The sequence below is a fragment of the Ranitomeya imitator genome, chromosome 2 (assembly GCF_032444005.1).
Source record: "Ranitomeya imitator isolate aRanImi1 chromosome 2, aRanImi1.pri, whole genome shotgun sequence".
Taxonomy (NCBI): Eukaryota; Metazoa; Chordata; class Amphibia; order Anura; family Dendrobatidae; genus Ranitomeya; species Ranitomeya imitator.
In genome coordinates this window covers 201,650,503-201,673,617 of record NC_091283.1, presented here as the reverse complement: position 1 = coordinate 201,673,617, position 23,115 = coordinate 201,650,503, and the positions used below count along the sequence as shown (strand labels likewise).

The 23,115-nt window shown below is 49.3% G+C and overlaps 1 protein-coding gene across 4 annotated transcripts in view; it reads left to right on the top strand.

The window, feature by feature from the left end:
* The window catches only part of GOLGA1 (golgin A1), an 88,338-nt gene that overhangs the window by 27,133 nt on the left and 38,090 nt on the right, over window positions 1-23,115 (top strand). For all 4 annotated transcript variants that reach the window (XM_069748483.1, XM_069748481.1, XM_069748482.1 and 1 more), the window contains 5 exons: window positions 163-258; window positions 2,973-3,068; window positions 5,322-5,417; window positions 9,936-10,088; window positions 11,072-11,167. In XM_069748483.1, coding sequence (XP_069604584.1) covers window positions 163-258; window positions 2,973-3,068; window positions 5,322-5,417; window positions 9,936-10,088; window positions 11,072-11,167 — 537 coding nt within the window. The remainder of the gene's footprint in view (window positions 1-162; window positions 259-2,972; window positions 3,069-5,321; window positions 5,418-9,935; window positions 10,089-11,071; window positions 11,168-23,115) is intronic.

The following is a 23,115-nucleotide window of genomic DNA, read 5'->3' as shown; positions in this document are numbered from 1 at the left end:
AGTACAAGAAATAAGGGTAGCTGGATGCACGGACAGGGCAGGTCGGCCACATCTACCAATCTATTTCCATAAACCGCCTCGATGTTGAAAAAGTGACGCCGTTCACTATAGCAGTTACCCTATTACTCGCCTGTTCTAACACCAACTTATTAATATTTGCAGAAAGCCGCCCTGGAGACGAGACTGGACGAGACAAGACAACAACTTTTGGAGACCCGGACTGTACACGTAGATACAGTCACCCAGATGGAGTCCCAGGTAAATACCTGAAAATCGGAAGTTCGCACACTTCTGCCTTTACTGGGGAAATTGTGGAAAAGCTAGATCATGTTTGTAAACCTATTTCATTATTTCTCTTATACCTATCCAGAATTACGACCTGTAATGTAATCCAGAGCTGCATTCGCAATTCTGCTTTCTCTTGGAGTTGGAAGATCTTCCTACTCTCCAGTTCCTAATGTAGAGATATCACATTTTGCAGAGTATTAAAAGCCAGATCAGACAGTGCAAAATCCTTCCCATCGGCGGCCCCGTCACGTGACCACGGGGCGCTTATGTTGTAATGACAGCCGGGAGTCTGCAGAAGAACTCCTTGCCTGTCACTACGATCCTCCTGTGAATGTCGGCTCATGACCGGCATTCATAACAGATTTCTGCTACACATAGCAGTACTGAATCAGTGCAATGTGGAGCACAGGTGACCGGATGATTGTTGCTTCAAATCCCCTAAGGGACTATTGAAGTCAGTAAAAATTTGACAAAAAAGGTTTAAGAAAATCATAAAAGTTTAAATCGCCACCCTTTTGCCTCATTGAAAAAAAAACAATTAAAAAAAATAAATACACATTTAGAATCGCCCGATCTATCAAAATAAAAAGTAAATTAATCAGGTCGGTAAGCGGCGTAATAAGACAACAAAAAATCAAAATGACAGAATTAAGTTTTTTGGGTCGCCGCAACACTGCAATAAGGCTACGTTCACACTAGCGTTGTGCGCCGCTGCGTCGGCGACGTGACGCACAACGCACCGAAAAACGCGTGCAAACGCACGTAAAAACGCTGCGTTTTTCGACGCGTGCGTCGTTTTTTGACGAAAATCGGACGCAAGAAAAATGCATCTTGTTGCGTTTTCTTGGTCCGACGCTAGCGTCAAAAAAGACGCACGTGTCGGAAAACGCATGTTAAACATAGGGGCGCATGACGCGTGCGTCGCCGCTGCGTCGCCCGACGCTAGCGCGACGCACACTAGCCGAACGCTAGTGTGAACGTAGCCTAACAGGCGATCAACACATTGTATCTTCGACAAAATGGTGTCAGTAAAAACATGAACCGAAGCCGCAAAGAATAAACCCTCACCCAGTGCCAGATGCCAAAAAATGAAACCGCTGCGGATCTCCAAAAATGGAATTATATTTTTTCTTACAAATTTAGTATTTTTTTTCACCACTTAGTAAAGAAAAACCTATACATGTTTGGTATCTTCGTACTCGTACAGACCTGGAGAATCATATTCCCAGGTCAGTTTTACAATATAGTTAATATGGTAAATAAAAAAATAAAAAAAACTTTTTTTTTTTTTTTTTTGCAATTTCACCGTACTTTCCCGTATTCCAGCACACTATGTGATACAATCATTGGTGTCATTAAAAACTGCAACTTGTTCCGCAAAAAAAAACAAGTCCTCATATGGTAAATATTGATGGAAAAATAAAAAAAGGTATGGCTCTTGGAAGAAGAGGACCAAAAAACGGAAGCACAAAAATGAAAAATCCCAAGGTTATGAAGGGGTTAACTTGTATTACTTTTTAAGGGGGTACTAGGAGAAAAACTACTCTATAAGGGGACACTGGGGGAATTATTATTTGTATAAAGGGGTACGCTGTATAAATATAAGGGGGGCTTGGGCCTTTATTAGTTTATGAAGGGGCACTTAGAGCTTTAGTCTTTTATAATGGGGCACTGGGAGCCGAAATACTATTAAAGGGGTGGAATCTGCAGTGTAAATCTGAAAAAGTGATTGTGTCCATGAGCGTGGGGTGTCGTGTTCCCGTCAGTAGTGGTGGGCGGACGAGCGGCAGACGTGTTTTGTGCTGCCCCCTCTTAGGGTACCGTCACACTGAAACGACGCTGCAGCGATACAACGATGTCGATCGCTGCAGCGTCGCTGTTTGGTCGCTGGAGAGCTGTCACACAGACAGCTCTCCAGCGACCAATGATCCCGAAGTCCCCTGGTAACCAGGGTAAACATCGGCTTACTAAGCGCAGGGCCGCGCTTAGTAACCCGATGTTTACCCTGGTTACCAGCGTAAACGTAAAAAAACCAAACATTACATACTTACATTCCGTGTCTGTCCTCCGGCGCTGTGCTTTCCCCTGCACTGTCAGCGCCGGTCAGCCGTAAAGCAGAGCGGGTGACATCACCGCTGTGCTTTCTGGCTGGCCGGCGCTGACACAGGATGCAGGAGGAGTGCAGAGAAGCACAGCGCCGGGGACAGACAGCTGAAGGTAAGTATGTAGTGTTTATTTTTTTAACGTTTACGCTGGTAACCAGGGTAAACATCGGGTTACTAAGCGCGGCCCTGCGCTTAGTAACCCGATGTTTACTCTGGATACCAGTGAAGACATCGCTGAATCGGCGTCACACACGCCGATTCAGCGATGTCAGCGGGAGATCCAGCGACGAAATAAAGTTTCAGACGATCTGCTACGACGTACAATTCTCAGCGGGGTCCCTGATCGCAGTAGCGTGTCAGACACAGCGAGATCGTAACGATATCGCTGGAACGTCACGGATCGTGCCGTCCTAGCGATCAAAATGCCACTGTGTGACGGTACCCTTAGTGACTATCACAAGACTGACGGTTCCCCTGCGGCTGCTTCCATTGTTTGCTATCAGGACACATGGTTTTGTTCTTTGTTTGCGCCTTTGGATAACTATTGATCGACGGCTTCTTCTTCTTCTTCTTTTTCAGACAGCAAAACTAAACAGCCGGTTACAAGATCTGCAGGATTTACTGCAGCGGAAGGATGCGGAGATCGACCTGTTCAGAAATGAAAGTTCCTCTAAGGTTAGAGGGCTTGTGCCGCTGCTGTACTATTCAATGGTGCCCACAAAAATAAGGGGATCTGCTTGGTTGTCAAAAGGCGGGTGTAGGGTGCGGAGGAAGAGACAACTTTTTTTATTAAGGTTGTAATTCTTAGTGTCCGCCTCCTGGTGGCAGCAGCATCATGGTTTCCTGTGTCCCCCAATTAAACCTCCGAGAAAGGATTTTATGGTGAATCCCCAAATATCCTCTTTTATCAGCAGGAGATCATCACTAGAGGGACTAGAGGTACCTTCACACTGAACGATATCGCTAGCGATCCGTGACGTTGCAGCGTCCTGGCTAGCGATATCGTTCAGTTTGAAAGGCAGCAGCGATCAGGATCCTGCTGTGATGTCGTTGGTCGGTGCAGAAAGTCCAGCACTTTATTTCGTCGCTGGACTCCCTGCAGACATCGCTGAATCGGCGTGTGTGATGCCGATTCAGCGATGTCTTCACTGGTAACCAGGGTAAACATCGGGTTACTAAGCGCAGGGCCGTGCTTAGTAACCCGATGTTTACCCTGGTTACCAGCGTAAAAGTAAAAAAAACAAACACTACATACTTACCTTCCGCTGTCTGTCCCCCGGCGCTGTGCTTCTCTGCACTGACTGTGAGCGCCGGCCAGCCGGAAAGCACAGCGGTGACGTCACCGCTCTGCTTTCCGGCCGCTGTGCTCACAGTCAGTGCAGGAAAGCACAGCGCCGGGGACAGACAGCGGAAGGTAAGTATGTAGTGTTTGTTTTTTTTTACTTTTACGCTGGTAACCAGGGTAAACATCGGGTTACTAAGTGCGGCCCTGCGCTTAGTAACCCGATGTTTACCCTGGTTACCGGCATCGTTGGTCGCTGGAGAGCTGTATGTGTGACAGCTCTACAGCGACCAAACAGCGACGCTGCAGCGATCCGGATCGTTGTCGGTATCGCTGTAGCATCGCTGAGTGTGAAGGTACCTCTCTCTCGTGCCTTCTTGTCCAACCCCGCCCACACGGTAGGCACAGTACATAGGCAGAAAGCTGCCAATCGGTGGGATTATACAGAGCTCAGCATTCTGACCACTGCTAGATCTGCAGCAGAGAAAACAGGGATTGTATCACAACTGCTGCACCCAGTAAACTACGGTAAGTGATACATCGCTGGAATCAGAGTCTCTGCCCCTACATCATGCTGCTGACAGATTCACCTAAAGCGTTTTGCATTAAATAGTTATTTGCTGCAATTTACCACTAATAAATCAGGTGTATTTACCCGTGGATGGAGCAGAGGTGGGCATGCTTGACCTCCACTCCTTCCTGACGGGGCACTGCAGAGTCACAATCTTGGGGGGGTCTCAGCAGTTCAATCCCTCCCCAGTGATCAATCAGATATCTTTACAATTTTGGTAAAACTAATTTAACCCTTCGCGACATGCCCCATACTAGTACTGCGCATGTCGTGTCTCCCCCCCTATTTGGTATCGCAGCATTCAGAATCGCCCGATCTATCAATAAAAAAAAGCATTAACCTGATCGCAAAACGGTGTAGCGAGAAAAAAATTAGAAACGCCAGAAATACGTTTTTTTGGTCGACGCAACATTGCATTAAAATGCAATAACGTGCGATCAAAAGAACGTATCTGCACAAAAGTGGTATCATTAAAAATGTCAGCTCGGCACACAAAAGATAAACCTTCACCTGACCCCAGATCATGAAAAATGGAGACGCTACGGGTATCGGAAAATGGCGCAATTTTATTTTTTTTAGCAAAGTTTTGAATTTTTTTTCACCACTTAGATAAAAAATAACCTAGCCATGTTTGGTGTCTATGAACTCGTAATGACCTGGAGAATCATAATGGCAGGGTTAGTTTTAGCATTTAGTGCACCTAGCAAAAAAGCCAAACAAAAAACAAGTGTGGGATTGCACTTTTTTTGCAATTTCACCACACTTGGAATTTTTTCCCCGTTTTCTAGTACTAGACATGGTAAAACCAATGGTGTTGTTCAAAAGTACAACTCGTCCCACAAAAAACAAGCCCTCACATGGCCATATTGACGGAAAAATAAAAAAGCTATGGCTCTGGGAAGGAGGGGAGCAAAAAACGAAAACGCAAAAACGAAAAAGGGCTGCGGCGTGAAGGGATTAACAGCTGTCAACATTCAACTCTCCGACCCTTGTCCAATCAGTGGCAGTGGTATATAGGTATCAGTGTCTGAGGATTGCTCAGTTATACGTTGTTTTGTTTTTTCCCCTTATTAAGCTCCGAGATTTAGAACAGACGTTACAGACGGTGAGAGAACGGCTACAAGCCAGAGACGAGGAGCTGAAGCACAAAGAGAAGCAGATCACTGCATGTGTAAGTATCGGACCCCCTTACTGCAAGTTTTCATTACATCATACACCTAAGCAAGTAAATGGATGAAAATGGTGCAAGAAAAGTGGATTTGTCAACAGTATTCACAGGAGAGCTGCATACATCATTACATGGATTTCTTAGACCTGGTGAGGCTGGTGCACTAATTTTGAAAATGAGCGACAAATAGCTGTATAATCCTAAAATAATAATAAGCATTTTATGAATCAATTTGATTTAATTATTGGGATTGGTTTTAAGAAGATTTTTAACAGCCATTCTTTCATGGGATTTCAAAGGAAGAACACCAGCTTCATCCGGTCTAAGACATCTGTTTAATAATGTGTGACAGTTTTTATTATGAAATTTGGTGACAGATCCACTTTAAATATTCTATGTTATAAGTAACATATCATAATGGGGTTTATTTTGGTCATATGTTATAAAGGACAGCGGCCACTTAAGCCTTGAATGCCTTTTATTAATGACATGAAAATCATGATTAGTAATGCATGTCCAGATGTGAAAAATTAAAAATGCACATGAGTGGGAGCAAAAATAAGAGACATTCTGGTAAGAAGAGTTAATAATTTACATAAGTGCATCCATTGTAGGCATCTATCTATATAATTGTCTAAGGGGTACTTCCGTCTGTCTGTCACGGAAATCCCGTGTCGCTGATTAGCGACGGGCACAGTCCGGCCGCAAATTCGCCCCTTCCTACTCTCCGTCAGTGTCCCCTCCATACTCCCTTCCAGTCAGCGCTCACGCAAGTTATGCAGCATCAATAGTAAAAAGATCTAACGCTCCGGTCCATGCATTGCGGTCTCGCGAGATGATGACGTAGCGGTCTGACAAGACTGCTACATCATCATCTCGCGAGACTGCAATGCATTCTGGGACCGGAGCCCCGCGAGGATCCGGGGCTGGATCCGGGGGCCGCCGGAAGGTGAGTATGTAACTATTTTTTATTTTAATTCTTTTTTATTAACAGGGATATGGTGCCCACATTGCTATATACTACATGGGCTGTGCTATATACTATGTGGCTGTGCAATATATTGCTTGGCTGTGTTATATACTGCGCGAGCTGTGCTATATACTACATGGGCTGTGTTATACACTACGTGGGCTGTGCTATATACTACGTAGCTGGGCAATATACTACATGGCTGTGTTATATACTACATAGCTGTGCAATATACGTGGCTGTGTTATATACTACGTGGGCTGTGTTATACACTGCATGGGCTGTGCTATATGCTACGTGGGCTGTGCTGTACTACGTGGGCTGTGCTATATACTACGTGGGCTGTGCTATATACTACGTGGGCTGTGCTATATACTACGTGGGCTGTGCTATATACTACGTGGGCTGTGCTATATACTACGTGGGCTGTGCTATATACTACGTGGGCTCTGCTATATACTACGTGGGCTCTGCTATATACTACGTGGGCTCTGCTATATACTACGTGGGCTCTGCTATATACTACGTGGGCTGTGTTATATACTGTGTGGGCTGTGCTACATACTACATGGGCTGTGTTATATACTACCTGGGCTGTGCTATATACTACCTGGGCTGTGCTATATACTATGTGGGCTGTGCTATATACTATGTGGGCTGTGCTATATACTATGTGGGCTGTGCTATATACTACGTGGGCTGTGCTATATACTACGCGGGCTGTGTTATATACTACGTGGGCTGTGCTATATACTACGTGGGCTGTGTTATATACTACGTGGGCTGTGTTATATACTACTTGGCTGTTCTATAGGCTACGTGGCCTGTGCTATATGCTACGTGGGCTGTGTTATATGCTACTTGGCTATGCTATATTTCTCTGCTGTATCTGCATCATGAATCGTGGTTATGTGTTAAAGAGGGAGGCCCACTGAGACTCTTTCGCTCGGGGCCCTCAATAACCTGGAGCAAGCCCTGTCTTCACTGATTGGTCACGCCTGGCCGGCCGCGAACAATCAGTGACCGGCGCAGTCCTGCCGCGAATTGGCGCGGAATTTGAACCACGCTTCGCTAATTGGTCACGCCCGGCCGGCCGCATCCTGTGTATAAATTGCATTATTCTGAAAACTTCATAAATAAACTACATACATATTCTAGAATACCCGATGTGTTAGAATCGGGCCACCATCTAGTATAGGCCAAATTAGCTGTAATGAAAACCGTAACTTGTATAGTGATACTGAAAGAAATAGCATAAAGTATATAGCCTTTTATGGGGGAATCGCAAAGACTAGGCAGCCACCCTAGCTGGACAGGCGTTTCGCATATATGCTTCATCTGGGGTTGGCTGTCCGTTCCTACTCGATGGCTTTTATAGAGCGTAGTACCTAATCAGAGATATGTGTTTCATCTTGTTATACACTCTCCAATTGGGTATTATGCTCCATAAAACCATCGCATGGAAACAGTCATCCTTGATGAAGCATGTGTGCGAAACTCGCATCTGGTTAGAGTGATTGCCTGGTCTTATGAGCAATCCTGGTCATTTTTGCTTTCTGGTTCTTTCCATGAAAGGCTATACACTTTATCCTACTTATTTCACTACTTTCACTATACAAGTTACTGTTCTCACAGAGGCTAATTTGGCCTCTAATACCCCCTTAGTGAACAATGCAATTTTGACCTTAAGGCCGGGATCACACATGCGAGAAACACGTCCGTGTCTCGCATGTGAAATCCAAGCTCTGGCGCCGGCACTCCAGGAGCGGAGCGTGCGGCCGCATAGCAACACATGGAGCCGCACGCTCCGCTCTGGAGTGGCGGCGCCAGAGCTTGGATTTCACATGCGAGACACGGACGTGTTTCTCGCATGTGTGATCCTGGCCTAATGGTACCGTCACACTAGACGATATCGCTAGCGATCCGTGACGTTGCAGCGTCCTGGCTAGCGATATCGTCCAGTGTGACAGGCAGCAGCGATCAGGCCCCTGCTGTGATATTGCTGGTCGGGGAAGAAAGTCCAGAACTTTGTTTCGTCGCTGGATCTCCCGCAGACATCGCTGAATCGGCGTGTGTGACGCCGATTCAGCGATGTCTTCGCTGGTAACCAGGGTAAACATCGGGTTACTAAGCGCAGGGCCGCGCTTAGTAACCCGATGTTTACCCTGGTTACCATCGTTAAAGTAAAAAAAACAACCACTACATACTTACCTACCGCTGTCTGTCCCCGGCGCTCTGCTTCTCTGCTCTGGCTGTGAGCACAGCGGCCAGAAAGCAGAGCGGTGACGTCACCACTCTGCTTTCCGGCTGCCCGGCGCTCACAGCCAGAGCAGAGAAGCAGAGCGCTGGAGGACAGACAGCGGTAGGTAAGTATGTAGTGGTTGTTTTTTTTACTTTAACGATGGTAACCAGGGTAAACATCGGGTTACTAAGCGCGGCCCTGCGCTTAGTAACCCAATGTTTACCCTGGTTACCGGCATCGTTGGTCGCTGGAGAGCTGTCTGTGTGACAGCTCTCCAGCGACCAAACAGCGACGCTGCAGCAATCCGGATCGTTGTCGGTATCGCTGCAGCGTCGCTAAGTGTGACGGTACCTTTAGGAGCAGCCACATCTTTGAAATCTGACCAGGTTCACCTTATGTGGTAATAATTTTGGAACAATTCAACGGATCCCACTGATTCTGAGACTGTATTTTCGTGACATATTGTCTTCATGACATTGTACTTCATAACTGGTAAAATTTGTTCAATATGACTTGTGTTTATTTGTAAAAATAATAAGAAATTTGACAAGATTTTGGCAATTTTGAAACTTTTGAATTCTTATACCCTTAAATCAGAAAGTTATGTTAGACAAAACAGTTAATAAATAACATTTTCTACTGTCTACTTTACATCAGCACAATGTTTGAAACTTTTTTTTCTGTTAGGAAGTTATAAGGGTTAAAAGTTGACCAACGATTTCTCATTTTTCCGGGTGACGGGAGAAATTGGACCCTAAAATTTGTTGTGCAATTTCTGTTGAGTACGCCGATACCCCATATGTGGGGGAATACTATTTGTGTGCACAACAGAGCTCGGAAGGGAACGAACGTAGCTTAATTGTACCATGGTAACCATGGGGACCTGCGATTCCCATCTGGGGGTCCAATGGTTACTAAGGGAATCTTGTGCCCCCCCCCCCTTAAAACAATTTAAATACCACTGTTCCACTGTTGCAATTGACAGCGGTATTTAAGGGGTTAATCGACCCCGCCCGAGTCCGATAGTGCAGGGTGTCGTTGCCTATTGGAAGTTGTTATAGTGTTGCGTCTCCGGTGGTTGTACTTATTATGTAAATTGTCTGGTCAGACCAGGAGGCCTCCAATTATTGTTCTCACCCTGGTGCATTTTTAATGTATTTATGAAAAAAATGGAATTGTTATAACCAAGATAAGACATTAGTAAAATATCAAAATGATCTTTTTTGGTTTTTTTTTTTACAGATACAAGAAGCAAAAAAAAATGTGATTATTAGAACAAAGTGACATTTTTTTGTTTCCTCTTATTAAGGAATCTGAGCTCAAATCCGAGACTGATAAACTGACCCATCAGCTGCACAGCGTAAGGCGGCAATGTGCGGAGAAGGTGGATCGATTGGAAGCCCAGGTCTCCGCTCTGGAAAGTGCTCGAGAAATGGACAGGACGTCTGCACAGCACAATATTGTAAGCTCGGCGGCCCTTCATCCTCCATTATTAGAAGACGTAATGCTTGGAATGAGTCAGTGACTATTTCTGCTGGGAAACTAATGCTGTAGATTGGGACTTACTGGGGATCCCTGGAAGGAACTAGCAATAGTCACAGAACCTGACCCAACCCCCGACTCCATGCATCTGCGACATTTTTCCACGCCAGTACGTATGCAACTGCTCCAAAATTAAAAAGGGGCTCAGAACCTCCCTCCTGATGGTCGGTGTGGGACCCCCTGTCGTCGGGGTAGGTGTATGACTTATTGCACAATTCCAGCTCCAGTAGTAAGCGGATTTTCTCTGTAGGGGATTATGAGGGTATGTGCACACGTTCAGGTTTTTTCGCTGTTTTTTTCCGCATCTTTTCGCGATAAAAACGCTATAAAACGCAGACATATCATATGCATCCTATCATTTAGAATGCATTCTGCAATTTTTGTGCACATGATGCGTTTTTTTCCGCGAAAAAAACGCATCGCGGTAAAAAAAAAATCAGCATGTTCATTAATTTTGCGGATTTTTCGCCTTTTTCCCGCTATATAATGCATTGGGAAAAAACGCGCAAAAAACGCATAAAAACCGCAAAAAAAAAAGGCATGCAGATTTCTGGCAGAAATGTCCGGTTTTTGTCAGGAAATTTCTGCTAGAAATCCTGAACGTGTGCACATGCCCTTAATATCACGGGCTGACCATGGATTTCATGGTTTGATAGAACAGTATCCGGTATGCCGGTGATACAGGTAATTCTGATCCCGAGTTCTGCAGTGCGCTGGCACGTTATATGGCCGCTATATACTCACTTATGTTTGTTTGGCGTTGAAATAACTTATTATCATATATCAGTTTGGCGTTTCGGTTTTTTGCGATTTTATCTGAGATGTCCGCAGACCTTTTTACTTTTCTTTTGATTTATCGGATTCTGAACCTTTATTTAATTTATTTGATCTATTATTGTACAGAAACGGTTAGAACAAGAAAATGAGTCTCTACAGAGCAGAAATGGAGATGTAGAAAGTACGCTGCGAAAGCTGGAGGCCGATCAGGAGAAGATGAAGGTATGTGCCAACAGCAGGTACAAAATCCTCCTCCTGCCGTCATAATGCTAAACTGTGACCGCTACGGCCCCGAATATCTCAATGAAGAAACCGGAGACCACAAAAGCCCCTAAACATTATGTGAGCATTGAAATTTACTTAAAGGGGTGTTCTCATCTCTAAGATTCTATCCCAGTATGTAGCAGGTGTAATAATAATAATACTAGTTGGCCCGTGCGAAATTTTCGCACATTGGTTGTCGGGGGCGCAGGCGATTTCAGGAAAATCAAGCTGGTCAAATGTAAATGTATTTAATGAGATGATGAACACAGAGAGGTATGTGTGTCACTGACAGATAGATAGATAGATAGATAGATAGATAGATAGACTGTATATATGTTTTCACAAATGTTTGAGCCCATTATATCTCCATTTTGCGTGCCGGCGAGAAAATCGCATCCTTGCACTGCACACGGACGACACACGGATCTCTGTGTTCAGGGAACATTTCTGCAATTCTCGTCCTTTTAACCCCTTCCCGACCTTTGACGCATACGCTGCGTCATGAAAGTCGGTGCCATTCCGACCCATGACGCAGCATATGCGTCATGGAAAGATCGCGTCCCTGCAGGCCGGGTGAAAGGGTTAACTCCCATTTCACCCGATCTGCAGGGACAGGGGGAGTGGTAGTTTAGCCGAGGGGGGGTGGCTTCACCCCCTCGTGGCTACGATCGCTCTGATTGGCTGTTGAAAGTGAAACTGCCAATCAGAGCGATTTGTAATATTTCACCTAAAAAAATGGTGAAATATTACAATCCAGCCATGGCCGATGCTGCAATATCATCGGCCATGGCTGGAAACACTAATGTGCACCCACCCCACCCCTCCGATCGCCCCCCCAGCCCCCCGATCTGCGGTCTGCTCCCCTCGGTCCTGTGCTCCGCTCCCCCGTCCTCCTGCCCGCTCCCCCCGTGCTCCAATCAAACCCCCCCGCACTCCGATCCCCCCCCCGCACAGCGATCCCCCCCTGCACAGCGATTTCCCCCCCCCCCCCCTTGCTCCGATCCACCCGCCCGCACAGCGATCCCCCACTCCGTGCTCCAATCCACCCCCCCATGTTCCGGTCCACCCCCCCGTGCTCCGACGCCCCCCCCCCCCGTGCCCTGATCTCCCCCCTCTTATACTTACCTGGCCTCCCGGGGACCATCCGTCTTCTTTCCTGGGCGCCGCCATCTTCCAAAATGGCGGGCGCATGTGCAGTGCGCCCGCCGAATCTGCCGGCCGGCAGATTCGTTCCAGAGTGAATTTTGATCACTGAGATAGATTATATCTCAGTGATCAAAATAAAAAAAAAAAAGTAAATGACCCCCCCCCTTTGTCACCCCCATAGGTAGGGACAATAAAAAAAATATTTATTTTTTTTCCACTAAGGTTGGGGTAAGAACTAGGGGTAGGGGTAGGGTTAGGGCTAGGGTTAGGGTTTCGGTATGTGCACACGTATTCTGGTCCTCTGCGGATTTTTCAGCTGCGGATTTGATAAATCCGCAGTGCTAAACCTCTGCGGATTTATGGCGGATTTACCATGTTTTTTCTGCGCATTTCAATGCGGTTTTACAACAGCGATTTTCTATTTGAGCAGTTGTAAAACCGCTGCGGAATCCGCAGAAAGAAATGACATGCTGCGGAATGTAAACCGCTGCGTTTCCGTGCAGTTTTTCTGCAGCATGTGTACAGCGATTTTTGTTTCCCATAGGTTTACGTTGAACTGTAAACTCATGGGAAACTGCTGCTGATCCGCAGCGTTTTCCGCAGCGTGTGCACATACCTTTAGAATTAGGCTATGTGCACACGGTGCGGATTGGCCGCTGCGGATCCGCAGCAGAGTTCCATCAGGTTTACAGTACCATGTAAACATGGAAAGCCAAATCCGCTGTGCCCATGGTGCGGAAAATACCGCGCGGGAACGCTGCGTTGTATTTTCCGCAGCATGTCAATTCTTTGTGCGGATTCCGCAGCGTTTTACACCTGTTCCTCAATAGGAATCCGCAGGTGAAATCCGGACAAAAAACACTGGAAATCCGCGGTAAATCCGCAGGTAAAACGCAGTGCCTTTTACCCGCGGATTTTTCAAAAATGATGCTGAAAAATCTCATACGAATCCGCAACGTTGGCACATAGCCTTAGGGTTGGGTTGGGTTGGAATTAGGGTTGTGGTTAGGGTTAGGGGTGTGTTGGGGTTACGGGTGTGTTGGGGTTAGGGTTGTGATTAGGGTTACGGCTACAGTTGGGATAAGGGTTAGGGGTGTGTTGGAGTTAGAATTGAGGGGTTTCCACTGTTTAGGCACATCAGGGGGTCTCCAAACGCAACATGGCGCCACCATTGATTCCAGCCAATCTTGTATTCAAAAAGTCAAATGGTGCTCCCTCACTTCCGAGCCCCGACGTGCACCCAAACAGTGGTTTACCCCCACATATGGGGTACCAGCATACTCAGGACAAACAGCGCAACAATTACTGGGGTCCAATTTCTCCTGTTACCCTTGTGAAAATAAAGAAATGCTTGCTAAAACATCATTTTTGAGGAAAGAAAAATGATTTTTTATTTTCACGGCTCTGCGTTGTAAACGTCTGTGAAGCACTTGGGGGTTCAAAGTGCTCACCACATACCTAGATAAGTTCCTTGGGGGGTCTAGTTTCTAAAATGGGGTCACTTGTGGGGGGTTTCTACTGTTTAGGCACACCAGGGGCTCTGCAAACGCAATGTGACGCCCGCAGACCATTCCATCAAAGTCTGCATTTCAAAAGTCACTACTTCCCTTCTGAGCCCCGACGTGTGCCCAAACAGTGGTTTACCCCCACACATGGGGTATCAGCGTACTCAGGAGAAACTGGACAACAACTTTTGGGGTCCAATTTCTCCTGTAACCCTTGGGAAAATAAAAAATTCTGGGCTAAATAATTATTTTTGAGGAAAGAAAACGTATTTATTATTTTCACGGCTCTGCATTATAAACTTCTATGAAGCACTTGGGGGTTCAAAGTGCTCACCACACATCTAGATAAGTTCCTTTCGGGGTCTAGTTTCCAAAATGGGGTCACTTGTGGGGGGTCTCTACTGTTAAGCCACATCAGGGGCTCTGCAAACGCAACGTGACGCCCACAGAGCATTCCATCAAAGTCTGCATTTCAAAATGTCACTACTTCACTTCCGAGCCCCGGCATGTGCCCAAACAGTGGTTTAACCCCACATATCGGGTATCAGCGTACTCAGGAGAAACTGGACAACAACTTTTGGGGTCAAATTTCTCCTGTTACCCTTTGTAAAATAAAAAATTGCAGGCTAAAAGATCATTTTTGAGAAAATAATTTTTTTTTTTTATTTTCATGGCTCTGCGTTATAAACTTCTGTGAAGCACTTGGGGGTTCAAAGTCCTCACCACACATCTAGATTAGTTCCTTTGGGGGTCTAGTTTCCAAAATGGGGTCATTTCTGGGGGATCTCCAATGTTTAGGCACACAGGGGCTCTCCAAACGTGACATGGTGTCCGCTAATGATTGGAGCTAATTTTCCATTTAAAAAGCCAAATGGCGTGCCATCCCTTCCGAGCCCTGTCAGTGCAGGGAAGCTGACGCCGGGGGACTGACACCGGAATGTAAGTATGTAGTGTTTGTTTTTTTTAACTTTTACAATGGTAACCAGGGTAAACATCGGGTTACTAAGCGCGGCCCTGCGCTTAGTAACCCGATATTTACCCTGGTTACCCGGGGACTTCGGCATCGTTGGTCGCTGGAGAGCGGTCTGTGTAACAGCTCTCCAGCGACCACACAACGACTAAACAGCGACGCTGCAGCGATCGGCATCGTTGCCTATATCGCTGCAGCGTCGCTTAATGTGACGGTACCTTTAGGTGCTGGCCTTCTAGCTCCGACCAGCGATGTCACAGCAGGATCCTGATCGCTGCTGCGTGTCAAACACAACGATATCGCTAGCCAGGACGCTGCAACGTCACGGATCGCTATCGTTATCGTTGTTAAGTTGTTCAGTGTGTAGGTACCTTTATCCCAGTTTATTGTGAGTCCCGAAAACCGACCGAACTCCTCAATCAAAGCAACCGCATTGCACAGGGACCTTTCAGGATCCTCCAGGAGCAACAAAATATCGTCAGCATATAATGCAATTTTGTCTTCCCTCCTACCATAGATGTAACCTCTAACCTCCTGAGCACCTCTTATTTTAGCCGCTAACGGCTCCACGGCCAGAGCGAAGAGCAACGGGGACAGTGGACACCCCTGTCTGGTACCCCTAAACAGCGGGAAACTCTCTGACAAATTATTAACTCTAATTTCTCCTTCGCCTCATTGGGGGACACAGACCATGGGTGTATGCTGCTGCCACCGGGAGGCTGACACTAAGTAATACAAAGAAAGTGATCTCCTCCCCTGCAGTATACACCCTCCTGCTGGCCCCCAGCTAACCAGTTCTTGCTTAGTGTCCGTAGGAGGCACACGGACGGGTCTGCTATTCAGACCCAAAGAACTCTTTTTACTTTAACCTTTTACAACGGACGAAGGGGGCAACGGATTCTTTCACGTTCCGATCTCCCCCGAACCAACAACAGGCGAGCACGGGAGTTTCACCTCTCCGTATCCTCTCCTGCAACGTGGGAAGCCACTGCCTGAGCTGATTTTAGGGGCGACGTGCCCCTTCTAGGGCACCGATCTCCCCCCTCCCTTATCAGACGAGCACTGGAGTTTCACCTTCAGTATCCTCCTCTGCAGCCAGGCCTATTGCCGGACATGCAGCCCTGCCCACCAGGTTTTACCCTCGGCTGTACAGAGGCACTTTCTCCATCGCCTTTCATTGGGGGACACAGGAACCATGGGTGTATGCTGCTGCCACTAGGAGGCTGACACTATGCAAATAAAAAAGTTAGCTCCTCCTCTGCAGTGTACACCGCACCGACAGGAAGTAGGATCTCCAGTTTAGCTTAGTGTCAGTAGGAGGTGGACACGGGTCTTTCATTAGACCCTTATCTACCTCAATGTGCGTCGTTTTCTTTCAGGTTTTTCGGAAGGGATACAGGGTGAACAGTCACACCTGTAGTCCCACAAGCGGACTATGAGTACGGCGTGTACTGCCACCCCGTATCCTCATAGATCCCACACCAGGACCAAGATCCTAGCACACAAGCGTGCTTAGAAGTCCGGTCCTGGCTCCGTCCCCCACCCACTCGCCCACCAGAGCCTGTCGGTTGGAGGAGACGAGGACGTCCATCAGCTCCCTGGACGTCTGATACCTTCACCGGTTTGAGGTTAGTAACAGACGGCGTGGGATGTTTAGGTGAGTATTCCTGCTCCCCTTCCTCTGGGTCCTTCTCGGGGTGACATGGGAGAAGTCGTTTCTCCTTCGCGCGGCGGCCCTTTGGGGGCCCACTATCTGGGCGACCGCACTACCCTTTTTGCTGCGGCCGCTCCTGTTCCCGAGTGGCGCGGAGGCCCTTCTGGCCGCCGCGCTGATTTTTACGGCGGCCGCCCCTTCGCATGGCGGCCGCGCTGCTTCCCCCGCACCGTCTCTGCAGCCGCACAGCCCCTTTTTGCTGCGGCCGCTCCTGTACCCGAGTGGCGCGGCGGCCCTTCTGGCAGCCGCGCTTAATTTTACTGCGGCTGCTCAACTCTGTCGGCGGCCGCGCTGCACTGTCTAGGCAGCCGCACAGCCCCCTTTTTGCTGCGGCTGCTCCTTGCTCTGGGTGGCGCGGCGGCCCTACTGGCACCCGCGCTGTCTTTTTGCAGCGGCCGCTTCTCCCTTTCTGGCGCGCACACAGCCGCGCCGTTTTCCACCGGCGACCGCGCTTTTCTGTGGGGCCGTTGCGGCGGGCCTGCAGGCAGCCGCGCTGCCTTTTCCTGTGGCTGCGCTCCTCTCTGTCTGCGGGCGGCCGCGCCGCTTCCTGGCTGCACTTCCACCGTCGCCACGGCCCTCTCCGGCGGTCGCCGACTTCTAATTTAGGCCCCGGCTTCTCCCGGGGCCTACTTCCGGCCGCGACTCCGCCCACTTCCTTCTCTCCATCGGGCGGGCTTTTCTCCCGCCCGACTGGTTCATTTCGTCGCATTGGGGGATACAGCAGGCGGTACTGACACGGCGGTTAGCCCCGCCCACTTTCTCCTGTGCCCCCAAGTTTGTTTTTCGGTGCCAGGAACGCCTTGCCCCACTCCTTGCGGCTGCAGCTGGTCCCGGACTGAAGGGACCAAACAGCAGTGTCCCAGAAGTCTGCTGTCTGTTTGCTTTTCTGCGTTAAGGATCATCGCTGATGTGCATCTTCTATCAAGATCCTCCTCTGAGCAGCTATGCAGCTTTTCCGTCCGATGATTGCTCCGCCTGTCGTGAGTAGCTCTGCTCTGCAGACTGACACTTCTCTGCCCTTCTGTACCCTAACCTTCTGGTATTTCTGCTCTCTGTCAGACGTGTAGCAACCCCCTCCCAGGACCCTCCCGCTGTTCCGCTACAAAGCGAAAACTCCACTCCAGCCTGGGTGTCCTCTCTATCACAATCCATAGCGGATCTAACACGGGTGTCTAAAACCCTTGTGTCTGTGGTTGATAGGTTGCCCCTGCAGACCCCCGCAGTAGCCAACGGGTCGCAGGAGACTCCGTCTGAGCCTTCCGTTATAGGTCGCAAAAGGTCCAGACAGGAACGCTGGTCTGAGTCCTTATCCCATTCCATTTCGCCCCACGGTCCTTCCTGTGGTCGGCTTCCCCTCGGTCCTCCCCTGCGTCAGGCGAGGCTTTCTCTGATGCGCCTTCGTAGGATATTTCGGCGCTGGATTTGAACCAAATCCATGAGGGATATGGTTCAGTACCTCATTGGAGCGATAAATCAGACCTGTGGCATCAAAGATTCCGCTACGGAACCCGCAGACCAGGCGGTTTCGTTTAGACGGGCTAAACCACCTTCAAAGGTTTTCGCTCCTCACCCTGATTTAGAGGAAATCATGACGAGAGAAGGAGAGAATCCGGCCAGACGCTTTCAGAGAGGAAAGCGCCTTGGCGTTTTATCTCTTTTCTCCGGAGCTCACCGCTAATTGGACTTCCCCCTCGGTGGATCCTCGGGTTTCCAGGCTGTCGAGAGACCAACACTGTCCTTTCTCTAGCTGGCGGAGCATCTCTGAAGGATTCTAATGATAATCATAGAATCCTTTGCGAAGTATCCAAATGGGCCAAACAGCTCCGTCAGGGCATCCCGGACGGGGCTCCACCCGGACAGCTAGCTGAGCTTGCTAGCCAGATTTCTCTTGTAGGTGAATACCTGGCCTCCGCTTCCCTGGATGCCGCGTCTTGTGCGACTCAGGCTTCCAGCAATGCTGTTCCCTCCCGGCGGACCATTGGCTCAAGGCCCGGCAGGCGGATTTGTCTTCCAAAAAGTCACTTACCAGCCGACCTTTTTCAGGGTTCACGCAGCAAAGGCCACAGGCACGTCCAGAGAAGAACAGGGTATTTTTTTAGACCCACTCCTTCCTGGCGTTCTCGCTACTCCCAAGGTATATCCTCCAGGTCTAGGACTGGAAGATCCACCTCGGCATGACTCTCGTCTAGACCTCAGCCCACTTCCCAGGCTGGGCGGCTGTCTCCTCTTCCTCAGGGACTTCTGGATCTCCTCAGTAGAGGGCACATGGGTCAGGGAAGTTGTATCCTCGGGATACAAGATAGAGTTCGTTTCACGACCCTGGGATCGTTTCTTTGAATCCCACCTCCAAGAGACCCCGCTCTAGTTCCGGGTTTCTTCGCAACCATTGCTTCTCTTCTCAAAGCCGGGGGTAATTTTTCCCGTCCCAGAAGAAGCACGGTTCACAGGTTTCTACTCTAATCCTTTGTGTGACCGATAAAAGAAGGCAAGGTTCATCCCATTCTGGATCTCAAATTGCTGAACAGGAGAATTCATCTGAGACTCCTCAGGATGGAATCCTTTCATTCAGTAATTGCTTCCAGGGAGGCTCAAGAATTTCTGTGTTCCATAGATATTCAAGACGCCTACCTCCATGTCCCGATATTCCCAGGACATCATGGATTCCTGGGCTTTGCGGTGCTCCAGGACCCTTTTCAGTTTGTCGCCCTGCCGTTCGGTCTCGCAACTGCTCCCAGGGTTTTCACGAAGATCAGGGCGGCACTGATAGCCATCTTGAGGGTCAGGGGACTGGTACCTTTTCCGTACCTCGACGGCATCCTCATCAAGGCTCCGTCCTTTTTCTCAGGCTCGCGAGAGCCTCCATCGTCCTCGACACTAGCCGTTTCGGGTGGTTTGTCGACAAGAAGAAATCCTGTCTTGTTCCCTCGCAGCGCCTCCCTTTTTTTCTGGGCATGCTCTTCGACACTCGTCAGTTCAAAGTCTTCCTTTCCCGAGGGTAAGAGATCCGTCCTTCGTCGGGACGTACACTTGCTCCAGGGTCCTCGGCTTCCCTCTTTCCGATCGGCCATGAAGGTCCTGGGGAGGATGGTAGCAACATTGGAAGCGACACCCTTTGCCCTATTTCATTCACGTCCTCTTCAGCAGGCCATCCTGTCACAGTGGGACAGGTCTGTCTTGTCCCTGGATCGACCAATCCATCTCTCTCCCCGGGTCAATCGGTCCCTCAACTGGTGGCTGACGTCACCTCTCATCTCCCAGGGCAGGTCCTTCCTTCCAGTTTTCTGGCAAGGTGGTGAAGATGGACGTCAGCCTGCTCGGCTGGGGCGTGGTGTTTCGCCACCTGACTGTTCAGGGTCGTTGGTCGGCGCAGGAGTCTTCTTGGCCGATCAATGTGCTTGAGATTCGGGCCATCTTTCTCTCCCTTCGCCACTGGGAAAGGATTCTCAGGGGTCTACCTATCCGAATCTCGGCGGACACCGCCACGGAGGTGGCATATCAACCATCGGGGGAGACACTGAGTTCCTTGGCCGAGGTATCCAAAATCCTCCTCCGGGCAGAGGCAATGGTTCCGGTGATATCCGCAGTGCTTATCCCCGGTGTCGACAATTGAGCCGCCGACTTCCTCAACTGCGAGGGCCTCTCGGCAAGGAAATGGTCCTTGCATCAGGGGTTCTTACATCAGCCTGTTCTTCGATGGGGGACTCCGGACGTGGACCTCATGGCGTCCCGAATGAACATGGTGTTCGTCTCCTGGTCTCGCGACCCTCTCGCAGTGGGCATCGACGCTCTGGCCATTCCTTGGTCGCAGTTCGTGTTCCCCTATCTATTCCCATTCTTCCCTTGCTTCCCAAGCCGTTGAAAGGGATCAAGGCGGAGGGGTGCCGGTCATTCTGATCGCCCCGGATTGGCCCAGGAGAGCTTGGTTTGCGGAGATCGTCAATCTTCTCGCGGACGCCCCCTGGTGCCTTCCAGACAGTCCCGATCTGCTGTCTCAGGGTCCGATCTGCCACCCAAATTCTCGGTCGTTCAGTTTAACGGCGTGGCTGTTGAGTCCGCTGTTCTAAGAGCGTCTGGCCTTTCGGACTAGGTGATTCTCACCATGATCCAGGCTCGGAAGACTTCGTTTTCCCAGACTCTACTATCGTACCCATCTATGTCCTTTTCCCTGCCTTCCATCTTGGCCTTCCTCTAGGCAGGACTGGATTTGGGCCTTGCCCGGAGTTCCCTCAAGGGCCAGATTTCTGAGCTTCTCATCCTTTTTCAGAAGACTTTAGCTTCTCGGCCACAGGTTAAGACCTGCCTTCAAGGAGCAGCCCATGCTGTCCCTCTGTATAGGGCCCCTGTGGATTCATGGGGTTTTAAACATGGTACTGGACGTTCTGAGGTTTCCCCATTTGAGCCTCTCAGAACTGACAGGGGAATCTCCCTATCTCTTGGAAGGTGGCCTTTTTTTGTGGCCATCACTTCTATCCGCGCGTTTCCGAATTGGCGGCCCTTTCTTGCCGACCTCCGTTCTTGGTCATTCACCAGGACAAGGTGGTCCTCAGACCTCCTCCTTCTTTCCTTCCTAAGGTGGTTTCCACCTCCAACGAGGACGTCGTTCTACCTTCCTTTTGCCCAGCTCCGACTCATCCTCTGGAGCGATCGTTGAAAAAGCTGGACCTCGTCACGGCAGTGAGGATCTACCTGGATAGAACGTCCACTTTCCGGAAGACAGGTTCTCTCTTCGTCATTCCTGATGGCACGCGCAGAGGCCAACTGGCTTCTAAGGTGACTATTGCCCGCTGGATCAGAACGGCAATTCTGGAGGCTTACCGGGTCAAGAACAGAGTGCCCCCTCCTGGGATCAAGGCTCACTCTACCCGGGCAGTCGGCGCCTCCTGGGTGGTGCACCACAGGGCTTCCGTCCTACAGCTTTGCAAAGCGGCAACTTTGTCTTCCATCCACATGTTCACCAAATTTTACAAGGTGCATACCTATGCTTCGGCGGACGCCAGCCTGGGCAGAAGGATCCTGCAGGCGGCAGTGGTGAGTCCTCTGACCTGATGGAAGTCTGTTTTTCCCACCCCAGGGACTGCTTTGGGACGTCCCATGGTTCCTGTGTCCCCCAATGAAAGGCGATGGAGAAAACAGGATTTTTGGTTGCTTACCGTAAAATCTGTTTCTCTGAGCCTTCATTGGGGGACACAGCACCCTCCCAAGTTGAACAGCTCTGTTTATTGTGTTATACTGTTTTCGTTTGAGTTCTTTGAACACTCTTTGAGTGTTTGAAACTGTTAATCTGTGGAGCGCTGCGGCATTTGTTGGCGCTATATAAAGTTTATTATTATTATTATATTATTATTATTTCTCTTTTACACGTTGCTTCTCCTACTGCTTTCTCACTAACTGAAGATCCTACTTCCTGTCGGTGCGGTGTACACTGCAGAGGAGGAGCTAACTTTTTTATTTGCATAGTGTCAGCCTCCTAGTGGCAGCAGCATACACCCATGGTTCCTGTGTCCCCCAATGAAGGCTCAGAGAAACAGATTTTACGGTAAGCAACCAAAAATCCTGTTTTTCAGCGTGGCGTCCGAGCAGCCCCCACTGCACCACCACTATTAAGAGCGGATGGTACACGGAGGCGGACGGTTCCTCTCCACCTCCCTGCTAAAGGAACGATGGATTGAGGACTTTTCTTATCCCTGCACCGTCCAAACAGCAGCAACAGCACAGGATCTTTTCTCAACCTCTGACCTGCTGAACAAAGCTGCATACTGGGGTAAGTGCTGGGACTCGAACGGTTGGAGGGCTCTGCGCATCTGGCGGTTTATTCCCTCGTTCGGCGCCGGCTGGCTTAAAAAATTTAGCCCCCGGCTTCGGGTTTGTGTAGGCCGCAACCCGCAACTCTTCAGGCTCCGCCCCCCTATTCAGGCACCTCTCATTCAGGACGAGAGCTCTATTCTCGGCGGCCATCTTCATCCTCCTGCCATTTCCGGACACGAGCTCATCCGGAAGTGGCTGCTGCATCGCACCGGCGGTACTCAGCGCTGAACTCAGCGCTATTCCAGACGGGGGACTCAGAATCTCGGTGAGGAGAATCCTCCCTCCGCACCCCTCCCCCGCACGCACCCCGGCAGCATAAAGGGACTAGCGTTCCCTCTTTTTTAATACTTAACTCCTGCAATCTCTGGTTGTCCAGCAGCCTCTGGTCTTAAAGGCACAGGTCTTAAGGGTACATGACCGCATTCCCTGGCCTTAAAGACACATGCCCCTTATAGGTACATGTCCAGCTTTCCCTGGCTTTAACACATGACCAGCATCCCCTGGTCTTAAAGGTTCCCTAGTTTTTAAAAAGGGGCACATTACCAGCATTCTCTGCTCTTTAAGTCATGACCAGCCAGGAGCCGGTCACCTTCCACAGAGTACTTAGTTCAAATGTGCTCAGGAGCCCTCCGCCGCCGCCGATCCCGGCTCTTCCCAGAGTACCTGGTTCCCCTCAAGGGGCTTCACCTCTGGCATAATCTTTGAAAAATGCCCTGGTCTTAAAGGCACATGACCAGTATTCCTGGTCTTGAAGGCGCATGACCAG